General features: G+C 41.4%; 1 protein-coding gene across 1 annotated transcript in view; it reads left to right on the plus strand.

Moving 5' to 3' along the window:
- The window catches only part of PTPRN2 (protein tyrosine phosphatase receptor type N2), a 938219-nt gene that overhangs the window by 851979 nt on the left and 69373 nt on the right, over positions 1–16867 (plus strand). Inside the window, exon 15 of the mRNA XM_075922745.1 lies at positions 8139–8286. Coding sequence (XP_075778860.1) covers positions 8139–8286 — 148 coding nt within the window. The remainder of the gene's footprint in view (positions 1–8138; positions 8287–16867) is intronic.

The raw sequence follows: 16867 nt of genomic DNA on the forward strand, positions 1-16867 counted from the left end.
AAAAAGCATATGATAGTAAAACAGAGTTACATAAAAATGGCCATACTGGGTCAGACCAAAGGTCCATCTAGCCCAGTATCCTGTCTGCCGACAGTGGCCAGTGCCAAGTGCCCCAGAGGGGGTGGACTGAAGACAATGATCAAGCAAATTGTCTCCTGCCATCCTTCTCCGGCCTTTGACAAACAGAGGCCCGGGGCACCATTCCTTACCCCTGGCTAATAGCCTTTTAAGGACTTAACCTCCATGAATTTATCTAACTCTTTTTTAAACTCTGTTATAGTCCTAGCCTTCACAGCCTCCTCTGGCAAGGAGTTCCACAGGTTGACTGTGCACTGTGTGAAGAAGAACTTTCTTTAATGGGTAGCAGGTTTAAAACAAATAAATTTCATTTGGTGTCCTCTAGTTCTTCTGTTATGGGAACAAGTAAATAACTTTTCTTTATTCACCCTCTCCACACCACTCATGATTTTATATACCTCTATCATATCCCGCCTCAGTCTCCTCTTTTCTAAACTGAAAAGTCCCAGTCTCTTTAGCCTCTCCTCATATGGGACCCGTTCCAAACCCCTAATCATTTTAGTCGCTCTTTTCTGAACCTTTTCTAATGCCAAAATAACTTTTTTGAGGTGAGGAGACCACATCTGTACACAGTATTCAAGATCTGGGTGTACTATAGCTTTATATAGAGGCAGGAAGATATTGTTTGTCTTATTTTCTGTCCCTTTTTTAATAATTCCTAGCATCCTATTTGCTTTTTTGACTGTCACTGCACACTGCGTGAACTTTTTCAGAGAACTTTCCATGATAACTCCAAGATCTTTCCTGGTTAGTTGTAGCTAAATTAGCCCCCCGTCATATTGTATGTATAGTAGGGGTTATTTTTTCCAATGTTATTTTTTTACACTTATCCACATTAAATTTCATTTGCCATTTTGTTGCCCAATCACTCAGTTTGGTGAGATCTTTTTGAAGTTCTTCACAGTCTGCTTTGGTCTTGACTATCTTGAACAGTTTCGTATCGTCCGCAAACTTTACCACCTCCCTGCTTACCCCTTTTTCTAGATCATTTATGAATAAGTTGACTAGGATTGGTCCTAGGACTGACCCTTGGCGGACACCACTAGTTACCCCTCTCCATTCTGAAAATTTACCATTTATTCCTACACTTTGTTTCTTGTCTTTTAACCAGTTCTCAATCCATGAAAGGATCTTCCCTCTTTTCCCATGACAACCTAATTTACACAAGAGCCTTTGGTGAGGTACCTTGTCAAAGGCTTTCTGGAAATCTAAGTACACTATATATACTGGATCCCCCTTGTCCATATGTTTGTTAACCCCTTCAAAGAACTCTAATAGATTAGTAAAACACGATTTCCCTTTACAGAAACCATGTTAACTTTTGCCCAACAAATTATGTTCTTATACGTGTCTGACCATTTTATTCTTTACTATTGTTTCAACTAATTTGCCCGGTACTGATGTTAGACTTACTGGTCTGTAATTGCCAGGGTTGCCTCGAGTCTTTTTTAAATATTGGCGTTACGTTAGCTGTCTTCCAGTCCTTGGGTACAGAAGCTGATTTAAAGGATAGGTTACAACCTGCAATTAATAGTTCCGCAATTTCACATTTGAGTTCTTTTAGAACCCTTGGATGAATGCCATCCGGTCCCGGTGATTTGTTAACATTAAGTTTTTCAATTTGTTCCAAAACCTCCTCTCATGACACTTCAATCCGGGACAGTTCCTCAGATTCATCACCCACAAAGGATGGTGTAGGTTTGGGAATCTCCCAAACATCCTCAGCCGTGAAGACTGAAGCAAAGAAGTCATTTAGTCTCTCCGCAATGGCTTCATCGTCCTTGATTGCTCCTTTTGTATCTCGATCATCCAGGGGCCCCACTCGTTTCTTAGCAGCCTTCCTGCTTCTAATGTACTTAAACATTTTTCTATTACTTTTTGAGGTTTTGGCTAACTGTTCCTCAAAATCTTTTTCGGCTTTTCTTATTACATTTTTACCCTTAATTTGGCAGTGTTTGTTTCTTTCTATTAACCTCACTAGGATTGGACTTCCACTTTTTAAAAGATGCCTTTTTAATCTCTCACTGCTTCTTTTACATGGTTGTTAAGCCACAGTGGCTCTTTTTTAGGTCTCTTCCTATGTTTTTTAATTTGGGGTATACATTTAAGTTGGGCCTCTATTATGGTGTCTTTGAAAAGTTTCCATAGACCTTGCAGGGATTTTACTCTAGTCACTGTACTTTTTAACTTCTGTTTAACTAACCTCCCCATTTTTCCATAATTCCCCTTTCTGAAATTAAATGCCAGAGTGCTGGACTGCTGAGGTGTTCTTCCCACCACAGTAATGTTAAATGTTAATATATTATGGTCACTATTCCCAAGTGGTCCTGTAATAGTTACCTCCTGAACCAGATCCTGAGCTCTACTCAGTACTAATCGAGAATTGCCTCTCCCCTTGTGAGTTCCTGTACCAGCTGTTCCAAGAAGCAGTCATGTAAGGCATTGAGAAATTTTATCTCTGCATCGCATCCTGAGGTGACATGTATCCAGTCAATATGGGGATAATTGAAATCCCGCATTATTATTGAGTTATTACTTAAAAAGAAATATATTGGTGTAAGAAGAAGCAAAGGGCTATATGAAGAATAATAGACAAAGAGATTAGATGGAAAGAAGCGATGGGATGATGATGGGATGGGATGTACTGTGCTAACATGATGTATAGACCTGGAACTGCAGGCTAACAACAACAAAAGGGAAAATTCATATTAAAAATAGAATGTTGGGGTCAAATTGGAAAGAACAAGGAAAAATAAAAGGAAATAGAAGCAAATGTGGTTCTGCAAGAAGAGTCCTCAGTGTTTAATATGATATTTCAGATGCAATCTAATGTACAGAGTCAATACCCTTGTATCTGAATTCCCGTTTAGGAGACAATTGACAGCATCCTGAAAACACCAAGCCCTTATGATTGACATGAAGAGGGTCCTTCTCTCTGCATTCCCCTCCCCAGCCTTTCTGAGTGGAAATGGGATCAGCTATTTTCAACGCCCTGTTCTCCCTTTTTGCTTGGGCCCTGCAAAAAGTGCTGTGTGGCTCCAGGGTCTGATGTAGAAAGGAGGAGGCAGTGGCAGAAGTGGGCAGGTTTTGGGGGGTTGAGGTGGAAGTGCACATCAAAATTACATCTGAAGTGGTTTTTCTGGAAATGTAGTACAGCCAAAGGGGAAAAAATATTAATGCTAATGCTTCAAATAAAGTTAAAAAGGAAGGCACTATTTGTTCAGGGCCAAGCTTGCATTATGGGAAGCTAAAAGTATCCTGTTTGTATAGTTCACGTGATACATAGAATGCCTAACTAGCATAGTCCCAGATTAAGGTGTGTGAGTTTTTGAAACATCAGCAAATAAATATCCTCGAGGATACCATCCACAAAGGATATAGACTCACTGACTGTGGCAGTAAAGCAAGCAGGGACCTGGGTGGAGCATGTGCTTTGGTCTGCTAGTGGCTTGTGGGTCTGTTAGGGAAAGAAGTGGGTGATTTCTCTGACTGTCTCTGTTAGGCAGTCTCAGTAACTTGTCCATGTCCCTCATCGGTGGTCTCGGTCACTTGTCTTGGTACTGCCAGTGGCCCCATGACATGTTCCATTTAGATATCTCTGGATCACCAGGAGGAGGTAGAGAGTGGGCAGGCTCCAGGAGGTTGAGGTGACAGTGCACATAACAGTTACATCTGAAGTGTTTTTTCTGGAAATGTAATACAGCCAGAGGACATATTACATTTCTGCCTAGCTCATCCCTTGTCAGGGCTGTTCTGCCTTTTGTGGAGTTTTTGGGAGGAGGGGTACAGCCCAAGGAGCAGCATCAGAGCAGCTTCTGAGCTCGGTTTGGTACTTGGCACCCTGTAGAGCTTGGAGAGTCCATGGAGTCTGTGATGGTTGTAAGAGAGTGTGTGACACCCAGTGTGTGACAAGGATGCAGGGCTCAATGTGTTTCATGTTCCCTATGCGGAGAGTATTGTGTGTGAGTGTACAAAATCTACCACACTCGGAAGCTCTTGCATGTCAAATTCTTATTTCGATTTCCTTCCACTGTCTTTATAAATAGCAGCTTGGATGTTGGAGGCAATGGATCCATCAGGAGTAAAGTGTGGATTTGTGTGGTCACTGGTTATAAGGATTAAGATAATGTTCAATCCTCCCTTCACAGCTGACATTTGAGATTAGATTAAATCTGCCCGGGTCCATCATATTAAAGTTGCTGATCTTTTACTGAAAGAGGCATCCCTGTTCGTGACGGAATGCATCAAAGGAGTGCTTTTCTAAGCAATGATCAATATAGGAAGTGTTTTGCCAAAAATAATTGCAATTTGTAACTGCTGAACAATCATTAGCAAAACAGGTGCTTTGAAAGCAGATGGTGGTCATGCTACATGTAAACAAACAGGCAGACAAGACAGTAACTTCAAAAGTGGCATTTGGAGATACAGCAATGCTATTAGGATTTCAGTTTGTTGTTTGTTAATCTTAATTTATCCACAAAACACTTACACAAATGTAAAGTCTTACATAAAAACAGACAAGTGGTATGGCTGTTGCATCAAATTAACTGCTATTCTATCATAAGAATCAGTGAATCAAATGCAAAGCAGGCAGGAAGTCCTTATCAAACCCCAATCATACATTTAAGTGTTAGTTACTTTCCTGTTTTCGGGAGTTTGCGACCTGTCTTAGTATGGGCTACAAGACACCACCAAGTGTGCTAGTTCGCTGTCCTTCCTTGGGAGTAGCTTTTTTAATACCCTGGTAAAAGCCTAATGTGAGTGCACTGAAATTTCGAACTAGCATGTCCCTGCTGATTGCAGTCTTGGATATTGGGTTGAGAACACACTGCACACACTTTGTGCACTGGATGCATCACTTGAGTCCACTTTCTTGCCACTAAGCATGATCCTGGGAAGAATAGCTCATCTGGCTGTAGAAGGGAATGTGTAAGCTATGCTACATGTGAAAGTGCAGCATCACTGGGGCCCCTGTTCTTGAGGAAAGTGAATATCTCATGATGCTAAACTGCCCAAGGAGACTTGAATCTGGATTTCCACATAACACTGTAGACAACAGCAATGCCCTCAAGATTGCTGAGGACAGATCTATAAGTGAGCACCTTGGTAAGACTAGCCACTGCCAGTGTATGTAGGGCTTTCAATAACATCAAAATTGTAAGGGTGACAACCTCCCTTTCTCTTGAGTACTCCTCGGGAACTGAAAAATGGTGTTTGTGTTTGATATGCAGTTAATGAACTTCCATTGTGCCAGACAAGCATTGCAGAATGTCTCATGAAAACATCCTAATTAGTGAGTGGATTTGAGTAGACATGCACAAACTCTGAAATATCAGAAGCACACCAGTGAGCGTAGCATACTCCCATGAATTCCCATGAGGTTGTTTCAGAATATCCTGTCTAGATTCCTGTCTAGCAAGATTCAGTGGGGAAATGGAGTTTGCTGTAAGGGATAATAAATTAAAGTATGTGGCTTAATTATGGTAGAAGTTCCTGATTTCTGAGTGGTTTGAAGCTGTTTTATTTTTTTCTTTCTTTAAAATAATTTTAATGCATTTGTTTATGCAGTTGTTTTTAACTGGTAGGTCAGTCTGAATAGAGAGAGGCCCCTTCACATCTTGCTATAGCCATTCAAATATCTAACAATTCTCGGTGTTCCATGCTGAAAATGGTTTGTGTTGCTCTGTGATGTATGAACACAGTTTTAAATGTTGATTATGATTTCAGAGACAGTTGTCTTTGTTAGAGGCAAGGTTTTCAGTACATTTTCTTCTTATTCATCTTCAATTAAGGTTTACCAGCAAGTGTCAGGAAAAAAAAAAGATTTGTCCTAGAATAAGAGGTTATTCCTTTTAAAAATTAAAAAAACAGCATAAGCTGTTTTAAAATGTGCGCACACACACACACACATATATATCCAAAAAACCCAAGTTCCTTAATTATACTGAACTCCGTTATTTACGGAGAAAGGGAATGTAAACAACAAAAATAAAATGAGATCTCTGAGGTGACAAATAGAAGCAACTGGAAACTTCCTGGATAGGATAGTGGTGGCTGCGTAATAAGCAGTTTCCGTCTCATTTTAGGAATGTGATCTGCACAGACAGATCCCTGCAACTAAGCAGAGCTACAGGGACTTCAAAGAGACCCTGTATTGTCAGACCCTTACACCTATACAGAGTTCCACTGACATTTGTGGAACTCACAGGGATAGGTGCCTGCCCATATGAATCAGATTGCAGGACCATAGCTTCAAATTTGAAGATACTATTGGCTGTCCTCAGAAATGGTTGTCATCTGCTTTTTGGCCATCTCGTAATAAATAGCTCTCCAGTACCCCAAATCTTGGTTCTGCGGTATCCCAATTCCTGTATATTACACCCCTTTTCCTTATTTTCTTTTTCCAAGTGTGCCAACTTTTCTTGAGAGAGAATCTTTGTTTAGCAATATAAATGCCTTTTTTCTCACTCTCAGGCATGTTAGATACAACATGTGTAGCTATCATATGTGTTTCTATTCTACCACTGTTTCTCTGCCTCTCTCAAAATGTCTTTTAGTCCAATATGTTGAGTAGCATTTAAATCTTTTTTTTCTACGAATGTCCATATTTATTTGCTATTTGTATTGGTGGGATGATTTCCACTCCTCAGTCCCAGCCCACGGGAGACGCATGTGTTTTTCAGAAAGCAAAGGCAAAGTGTCAGACACCATTTCTTTACTGACAAACACTGACTGGCAAGAGAAAACAGTATTCTGCTTTGAATGCTCCATAAGAAACATGATGAGATGGTGATTTTAGCAAAGCTTGCATTTGGTAAAAGGCAGTTTTAAAGCCTATGATATCTTTCTTTTAAACCTGTGGAAAGGACATGTCAGCCTTCTTCCTTGAAATATGATTGGAAGTGAGTATGTGGCATGGTATGGATAGTCTTCATAAAATATTTTTGAGCAATGGAAACTTTTTGGGAAATCTTGCCTGCTGTTGTTTGCAGGCAAGTGTCACAGTGGAAATCACTGTTAGAAGATGAGTGAAAAAGCAAACAATAAAAGATTTTCTGCTTTCACTGTACACAAAGGGTTTTTAAGGAACAGATATATCAAAATATATTATCCCAAATGAGGCAGTCTGGGTTCTTTTATGACTCTGCCCCAAACTTCTTTCACAACCTGTAGCATGTCATATAACCTCTTCAAACATCAGTTTCTCCCTCAGCTTCACCAATTAATTTATTGCTTATTATGATTGAAGAGATTATGAAGAGAAGATACAGGAAGATATAGACATGTAAACAGATTTAAAGTGGCAAGTCATAATTTTTTTAACTTTAATCATAAAGAGAGGGACTGATCTCCCCTGCTCTCAGAATTGCAAGGTTTTAATTGACTCTAGAGCTGCTTAAGGTAATAATTGTTGGCCACCTTTTGCCAGACTCCTGCTATCAAATTAATGATTCAACTCAATGTCAAAACTCTTATCCCCCCTTACACCCTCCTTCCTCCTCATGGAGATAAAGAATAACTAAGTCGACAAAAACTTAAGACATTCCTATACCCGCACAGGCTAATGGAAAACACGGTCCACCAATCAAGGTACTATGCTTGAGCTTATGCTGGAGCTAGCCTCTGAAAGCCACCTGCATGCACTGGTTGCCAACCACAATCTGCAGCTATACTAATTCACATTTTTTGCCTCAATAAGACCGTTTATGTATCATCCATCACCTCTATTCAAACATAGTTCAAAATTCCTGTTGTTTGATTTGTATATATGCCACACTACATCCCTGCCCTTACTGGTAAGCCAAACTGAAGCATCTTCTCTGCACTTCCCATTTCTCCACTATTCAATCCCCTAGAATTTTGAGAGTTTGGAAATTGGGAGCGGGATCTGATCCACCTCTGGTTTCTAACTTTATAAGTGCCACCTTACAGTTGGCCCTGTTTGACATTTGACTTCATATACAGTATATAAATTCTTTTAGCTCAACCCTATATTTTTTATAGTATATTGAAAATCTGTCCATAAAATGGTGCCTGACAGTATATTCTTTTCATTTCAGTCTTATATGGAAGACCATCTGAAGAATAAAAATCGTCTGGAGAAAGAGTGGGAGGCCCTTTGTGCTTATCAAGCTGAACCCAATGCTACTACCATTGCCCAAAAGGAGGAAAATGTCCAGAAGAATCGTTCTCAAAGTGTTGTAACATGTACGTAAACTTTAATTGAAGTGAATTCGTATTAATTCCTTGATATTCTTTTTATCACTTTTTGGTAAAGCATTATCAAAGCTAAAAGTGAAGGGCAAAGCATTATGCAAAACAATTTTTGTTTCTATCTGAAATAAAACCATAGCTTTCAATAGTTGCTTGATATGTAGCCTGTTGTCCTATCAGGCATTTGACTTGTCTCCTTATGTTTTGCATGCAAAATGTATAGTTATATCACACAATGTTTAGAACGGTGACAGCAAGCGCTGTATCATGTAAATCAACACCCAGCTTGCTTTTCAAACATTGTAATACAGTTTCTGTGCAAGATCAGCAGTTATGGTTATTTAGTAGAAATAAGTTTGGCTTGGCTTTGGATGAGCTGGTATCATGTTCATTCAAAGCAGTAATACCAGCAGTTTGTAATGAGCGCAAGTAATCTGTTCATCAGATACTCAGCTGCAGTGAGTAAGCCCCTATAGGTTTAATTGGAAAAGCTTATGAACTGGCTGTTCTCCGTTAGGCTTAGGAAGAAAAACAAGGCTTACAGTGGCCAATATTTGTATTTCTAGAATCTATTTTATGTAAGAGGCTGTCTTTCGTGAATATAAATACGGGCAGCATATTTACAGTATGTATTTCTAATACATTACACCATTGGCAGTAAATAAGATTATTTGTGGACTGTTGAGTTCCAGAAAAAGGAAGAGAAATTCACCACAATTTTTATTAAATAACCAGTGGAACAAAACCTAAATCAAGAACTGTCAGGACCCACAGCTACAATGACAGTTTTATTTCAAAGAATGCCTGCAATCCAGCTGTGTGGTTTGGCAGATACCATTAACTGTTTACATTTTTAAAGTGCTCTGAAAACATTAATTTTTCCCTATGACAGATGCAAGTGTATGTTGTACCATTGGGGAAATGAAGACAGGTAACCTTGAGTCAGAGCCAAGATTAGAACTGTAGAGTTGCTAGTGCCACATTACTTAGCTTAGCCCTTCATTGCATGGAAGCTTGGAGAGCCCTTCAATTTTGCATGGGAAGAGAACCTTGATCATAACCAACACTTGTTTTTCCTTAGAGTATATAAAACAGAAGAATACAGAATGTAAAATAGTCAGTTTTGCACTCTCAATTCACCCTGAGGATTGTGGGCCGACCCAACACCCATTAAAGTAAAATGCAAGATTCCAGTGATTTCAGTGGGCTTTGAAATTATGCCGATAGAAACTTTTCAATCTCAAAAGTGCAGTAATAAGCACCAAGTTCTGGAAAAGTAACTTTATCCACCAGAGTGAAAGAACTGCTAGGCTTTTGCATTCTTTTAAGTGCTAATAGGAAAAAATATTTGCTGAGATAGCGTAGTGCGGTTTATCACTTCTTGTTAACAGACACTGCTCAGAATGAATCTCCTTAAAGTGTGCTTTTCAGTATGGACTTGCAGCCATTCCACTTTAGGCTGTGATCTGTCTCATCTCATAAACTAAGATGGATCATCCCTGGTTAGTAGTTGAGCAGAAGGCTGCCAAAGAAAGCATAGATGCTATAAGAAAGGGCATTGGTTATTCTGCACGTGACTCTTCCGTCTGAGTCCTAATTAAAGTAATACTGTATGGTGCTAGGGGACACTGTGCTCTGGAAAGGTTACAATTTGGCTGAGATTTTAAATGAAGGTGTTTAAGTTCAATATAGTTCTATCACTATTTTAGAAAGGTAAGAGTGTTAAAACCCAGTCTTCTGGGCAAATTTAAATGTTGAAAACACACTCTGAAGCAGAATGCAATCTCGTGTTTCCCTTACACTTTGCCTTGGACAGGGTAGGCTCTTTACTTTATTTTCTAAATTGTAGTATAGTTGCTGTGCTGTGTTAAAATTCTGGTATGTTACATCCCAGAGGTGTTTCAGTGATAGGTAGGGAAATACAAGCCAGAGCTTCAATTGTTTCATTTTGATCAGTTGGTGGTTATATATTTGTAGGGAAAATTATATACCCTTTTCAAAATAAATGACTCATTTAGTAAGTAAATGTTTTACAGTGGCCCTCTTCATTAAAATAATATTTTTATGGCTTCACTCCCATGCATAATGTACTTGCATACCTTGCACAAATGGTACTGTGAAATAACTAGATTTCAGGACAAATGCAAGACGAGTCAAACTTTTGGCTAACATCAAGTAAACTAAGTGAAAAGAGTTATGTGTAGCTTTACATAATCATCTGGCTGTTTGATTTTTATTCTTCAACAGTTCACAAATTCCACATTTCTATACAGTATGTTATGTATATCTATAAATCTAGCAAAAAAAATCACACATTAAGTATGGGGAAGGCTGGTCTAGTGATGAGGACACAAATCCGGGACTTGGGAGATATAGGTACAGTTCCCTGCTGTGATATAGATTTCCTGTGTGACCTTGGGCAAGTTACTAAATCTCTCAGAACCTCACTTCCCTACATGAAAAATAATGGAATTTCCTTAACTCACTGGAGTATGTTGAGGATAAATGCACTGAAGGTTGTGAGGTGCTTAGCAACAATGGTAATGTGGACTACATCAGTACCTAAGATGGGTAAATACACCTACTTTTCATAGAATCATAGAATCATAGGACTAGAAGGGACCTCGAGAGGTCATCGAGTCCAGCCCCCCGCCCTCAAGGCAGGACCAAGCTCCGTCTACACCATCCCTGACAGATGTCTATCTAACCTGTTCTTAAATATCTCGAGAGGGGGAGATTCCACCACCTCCCTTGGCAATTTATTCCAATATTTGACCACCCTGACAGTTAGGAATTTTTTCCTAATGTCCAATCTAAACCTCTTAAATGCACTTTAAGCCCATTACTCCTTGTCCTGTCCTCAGAAACCAAGAGGAACAAATTTTCTCCTTCCTCCTTATGACACCCTTTTAGATATTTGAAAACCGCTATCATGTCCCCCCTTAATCTTCTTTTTTCCAAACTAAACAAGCCCAGTTCATGAAGCCTGGCTTCATAGGTCATGTTCTCTAAACCTTTAATCATTCTTGTCGCTCTTCTCTGTACCCTTTCCAATTTCTCCACATCTTTCTTGAAATGTGGCGCCCAGAACTGGACACAGTACTCCAGTTGAGGCCTAACTAGTGCAGAGTAGAGTGGCAGAATGACTTCACGAGTTTTGCTTACAAACACACCTGTTGATACAACCTAGAATCATATTTGCTTTTTTTGCAACAGCATCACACTGTTGACTCATATTCAACTTGTGGTCCACTATGACCCCTAGATCCCTTTCCGCCATACTCCTTCCTAGACAGTCGCTTCCCATCTTGTATGTATGGAACTGATTGTTCCTTCCTAAGTGGAGCACTTTGCATTTCTCTTTATTAAACTTCATCCTGTTTACCTCTGACCATTTCTCTAACTTGCTAAGGTGATTTTGAATTATGTCCCTATCCTCCAAAGAAGTTGCAACCCCACCCAGTTTGGTATCATCTGCAAACTTAATAAGCGTACTCTCTATCCCAATATCTACATCATAGATGAAGATATTGAACAGTACGGGTCCCAAAACAGACCCTTGCGGAACTCCACTTGTTATCCCTTTCCAGCAGGGATATAGCCCCAGTTAAAAGTTTATATAGCCCCAGTTAAAAGTGTGTGGTATTTTCTCTTTTGCGCACTTCCTCTCTCCCTTACTCTTTCTCTCCGGTTAGGTAGCCTTCTTTCCTGCACCTTTCCTATATCACATGTCTTGCTCTGCATGTTGCTTATCTGATCAGAATAATGCAAATACAAAGAACTAGTCTGGTGTTTACCATAGCTTTAGTAGATATAGTAAACATTTGAACTAGGGGAGTAATGACTAGCATTAGGCCTCTCTGAGTTATATCTTCTCTCTTACTTCATAATTTCTTTCTGTGCCCACCCTGCTCCCTTATTCTTTCTGGGTATGTCTACACTACAAAGTTAGTTCAAACTAACGGATGTTAGTTCGAACTAACTTTCATAGGCGCTACACTAGCGCTCCGCTAGTTCAAATTTAATTCGAACTAGCGGAGCGCTTAGTTCAAACTAGGAAAACCTCATTTTACGAGGATTAAGCCTAGTTCGAACTAGCTAGTTCGAATTAAGGGGTGTGTAGCCCCTTAATTCGAACTAGTGGGAGGCTAGCCCTCCCCAGCTTTCCCTGGTGGCCACTCTGGCCAACACTAGGGAAACTCGTCTGCCCCCCTCCCGGCCCCGGACCCCTTCAAGGGGCACGGGCTGGCTACGGTGCCCGTGCCAGGTGCAAGCCTGCCAGCACCCAGCCAGCAGACCCTGCACCTGGCACGGATCGAGCCGCCCACGCGATGCCCCCCAGCCCTCCCCCTCTTCCTGGAACCAGGCTGGCGGCTCCTGGGAGCTTCCCCGGGACCGCAAGAGGCGGGCACCCGCCTGGTCTAGTGCGGACATCGTGGACCTCGTCCACGACCTCCGCACTAGGCACAGGAAAGTGGCCGTCTAGGGCAGGAGAGCTGCCAGCCTGGCCACCCAGGAGCAGGTTGGCATGAAAATCAAGGTGGTCCAGTGAGACCCCCGACCCTGAGCTTACAATGGCCGTATTGGGTCAGACCAAAGGTCCATCTAGCCCAGTAGCCTGTCTGCTGACAGCGGCCAACCCTAGGGACCCTGGAGGGGATGGACCGAAGACAGTGACCAAGCCATTTGTCTCGTGCCATCCCTCTCCAGCCTTCCACAAACCTTGGGCAGGGACACCACTCCTGCCCCCTGGCTAATAGCACTCCATGGACCCAACCTCCATCACTTGATCTCACTTCCCTTTAAACTCTGTTCTAGTTCTAGCCTTCACAGCCTCCTGCAGCAAGGAGTTCCACAGGTTGACTCTTTGCTTTGTGAAGAACAACTTTCTCTTACTAGTTTGAAGCCTGCTACCCATTCCTTTCCTTTGGTGTCCTCTAGTCCCTTTTTATGGGATCTAATGAAGAACTTTTCTGTATGCACCCTCTCCACCCAACTCCTGCTTTTAGAGACCTCTATCCTGTCCCCCCTCCGTCTCCTCTTTTCTAAGCTGAAAAGTCCCAGTCTCTTTAGCCTCTCTTCATATGGGACCTGTTCCCAACCCCTGATCATTTTAGTTGCCCTCCCTTCTCCCACCCTCTCTCTTCCCCTCTCCCACCTCCTTTTCCCAGTCTCCCCAGTTTTGTTCAATAAAGACATATTCCATTTTTGAACACAATTGTCCTTTATTTTGTACATCAAGAAGAGGGGCTAGGGAAGGGTAAGTGGAAAGAGGTGAGGGAGGAATGGGGTACGTGCCCCCGATGGTGAGGACTGGGCTGGCTCTGCAGGCTTCTGGGGGTGGAAGCTCTCCTGCAGCCCCCCAATTGCCCCCTCGCCTGAGGCAAGTGCAGCCGGGCTGATGGCCGAGTGCTGTGATGTGCCCAGTGTGGGTACTTCGGTCAATCCAAGCCAGGACTGCTTTGTAAGCGGGGCACCCCTGAGAACTGTCTGTCCGGGGTGGGGTTCAGGACTCTTTAAGCACAGCCCTCGGCTAGCCTGAGACAGCATCTCCACGCTCTAAGTCCTCCTCTGATGCTCTGCCGGCACTGCTTCCGGCCATCCAAAACGCTAATTCGAACTAGTTTTTTAGTCTGGATCCGTTAGTTCGAATTAGCTTAGTTCGAATTAACTTGTAGTGTAGACGTACCCTCTCTTTCCTGCCTTTATCTGCTGCTGCTGCTTCTACTCTGCTTTTCTCTGCTTAGAACTTAATACACAATTCATAGCAAAATTGTCCACTAAAATTGCACCCATCACTATTTGCCATTATTGTCACCACAAAGAGCAGATGTCCATAATTGCTGAACATATTTTTGCTATTCAAAGTAGGAATAAGAGATCCTCCGGAATAGGGTTTTATTCCAGAGGATCGGGCCAGTCTAGACGCTTTTTTCCGGCTTTTCCCCAAGCCAGAAAAAAAGCGGCGGCCATGTTTATTTAAATCCTGCAGGGGATATTTAAATCCCCCGCGGATTTCCCTATTCCCAAGTTCAAAATTAGCATGCCCCTTCCGAAGAAGGGGCCAGTGTAGACACAGCCCAAATGTGGCCTCACCAAAGCTGAATAAAGGGGAATAATGACATCTCTGGATCTGCTGGCAATGCTCCTCTTAATGCAACCTAATATGCCATTAACCTTCTTGGCTACAAGGGCACACTGTTGACTCATATCCAGCTTCTCATCCACTGTAACCCCCAGGTCCTTTTCTGCAGAACTACTACTTAACTGGTTGGTCCGCAGCTTGTAACTATGCTTGGGATTCTTCCATCCCAAGTGCAGGACTCTACACTTGTCCTTGTTGAACCTCATCAGATTTCTTGTGGCCCAATCCTCCAATTTGTCTAAGTCATTCTGGACCCTATCTCTGCCCTTAAACATATCTACCTCTTCCCCCCAGCTTAGTGTCATCTGCAAACTTGCTGAGGGTGCAATCCATCCCCTCATCCAGGTCATTAATAAGGTCAGTCCTCCCTGTCCCTTCCCTTCCCCTGATGGGGCTGGAGTGCCAGAGGAGTGAGGTGTCTCAGTTGGGAGCCACATCAGTGAGGATTGTATGGTTTTGGAGGGGGTTTTTTCTCACTTGTGTGGTCCCCAACTGATTTTTCTGTGGGTTACTGGCCCCCAACCCAAAAAAGATTCTCCACTCCTCCCATAAATAAAATATGGGAATCTTTTGTGTTGGACATAAATTAATATTTTACTTTATATAAAATGAAGTTTAATAAACTTAGGGTGTGTCTAGACTAAAGGGTTTTTTCAAAAAAGTGGACTTTTTTCAAAAAAACTTCCCCTGCGTCTAGACTGCTGCCGCGTTCTTTCAAAAGTAAATCAAAAGAATGCGGCAGTTTTTTCAACCACAGAAAACCTCGTTTTATGAGGAATAATGCCTTTTTTCGAAAGTGCTCTTTCGAAAAAAAGGCGCTATGTAATGAAAACTATGCTTTTTTGAAAGAGAGCATCCAGTCTGCCTGAGTGCTCTCTTTTGAAAAAGTGGCTTGCTTTTTCGAAAGTACTGGTTGTAGTCTAGATGCTCTTTTTCGAAAGAGGCTTTTTCAAAAGTATCTTTCGAAAAAGCCTCTTTTGAAAGAGGCTTACAGTCTAGACGTAGCCTTAGTCTGTTTAATAATTTAAATTAATATTTCCTTTCCTACTGGTTAAATTAAACCATTCTCCTTAGCTGGAGCTCTAGCAAAATGGCTCAGGAGTAATGGTGTAATTAATGGCGATTTTCCATTGGCAACTGTTGGTCCAAGGAAAGATTTGCATTGAGCCCGGTGGGTCCCGAGCCAAAAAGTTTGACAACCACTGAGCTAAGGCAAAGCTAGCAGGCCTGGGAACTTTCACCTAGATAGAAAAGTCAATGTGCATATATTTCTTTCACCTAAATGAAGCAACCTTCAGTGGCATAGGAGCTTCCAAGAATACACTCAAACTTAGCAGGTACATCATTACTTGGAAAAATCCAAAATAACTGGTGAAGACCAGACTGAATAACCAGGTAGGACAGAAATAACAAATGTGATAGGAAACCACAAAAGGCCCATAGCAATGAATTGACATGTAATAAGTTAAGATCAATGATATACACTAACCTATAGGGAAAATAAACATCACCATCTGCAAGGTGAGGAAATACAAATAAAAAGCAAAGGAAACATCCTCTACTGAATATGCATCAAACATAACACTGTCAGCGTAATATAGTATAAAAATGACATCCCAGCCGAGGGGGTTAGCAGAGAAGAAGATAGAGTCCTTGGGAGATGTCAGAATGAGGGCCACTGGTGACAATGGAGAAGGCAAAGGTGATGAGGAAGATGATGGCTAACACTTCAGGTTGTTGTAGAGGGGTATATAGTGTGGAAATATAGATGTACATTCCCTATCTGTCTTATAAAGTTGGAGTGTTTGTGACTGTGATAAGTGTATTAATACATTTGTAAATATACAAGAGTTCCTATAGTGTGCGTATTGCAACTGCATGTCAGGGTTCCCAACCATAGAATAATTGAATACTGGGCCTGATCTTGAGACAAATGACCTGTCAACCCTAAAATCGGTAACAGGAAATTCGTGAGTAATCTAAACTCAGGCAACAGAATGGATGTACTGAGTTCAGGGGTCACCCAAAAAAACCCTTCTATAACATTTGTGTGATTAAAATGAAAAGGGTGAGGATAGGACCCCAGTGAAAATGATGTAGTAGAGCCCAAAATTCTGTTAATGGGCCTGGCTTATCTCATAACTGCACTGAGCAGGGTAGCTTTGCCAGATAAGTGTTGTACTGGGTATGTACCAGATACAATTTACTCTTTTCCAGGGGAAAAGACTCAGCCTCACTAATTCCCTTCTGTACTGTTGCAGAGGGCTGTCCCTTAATTGGGCAGTTCCTTATCTCTCAGTCCAACACTAAACTGTATTTTGCTGTTCATGTGAGAAATAATTGTAAATGCAAGGTCTGCATGTATTAATTCCTGACTTCCTACCTCAGAACAATATCGTTGTATAAAGAAGCTAGATGTAAAAGGCTCAT

Source organism: Pelodiscus sinensis, chromosome 2 (genome assembly GCF_049634645.1).
Source record: "Pelodiscus sinensis isolate JC-2024 chromosome 2, ASM4963464v1, whole genome shotgun sequence".
Lineage (NCBI taxonomy): Eukaryota > Metazoa > Chordata > Testudines > Trionychidae > Pelodiscus > Pelodiscus sinensis.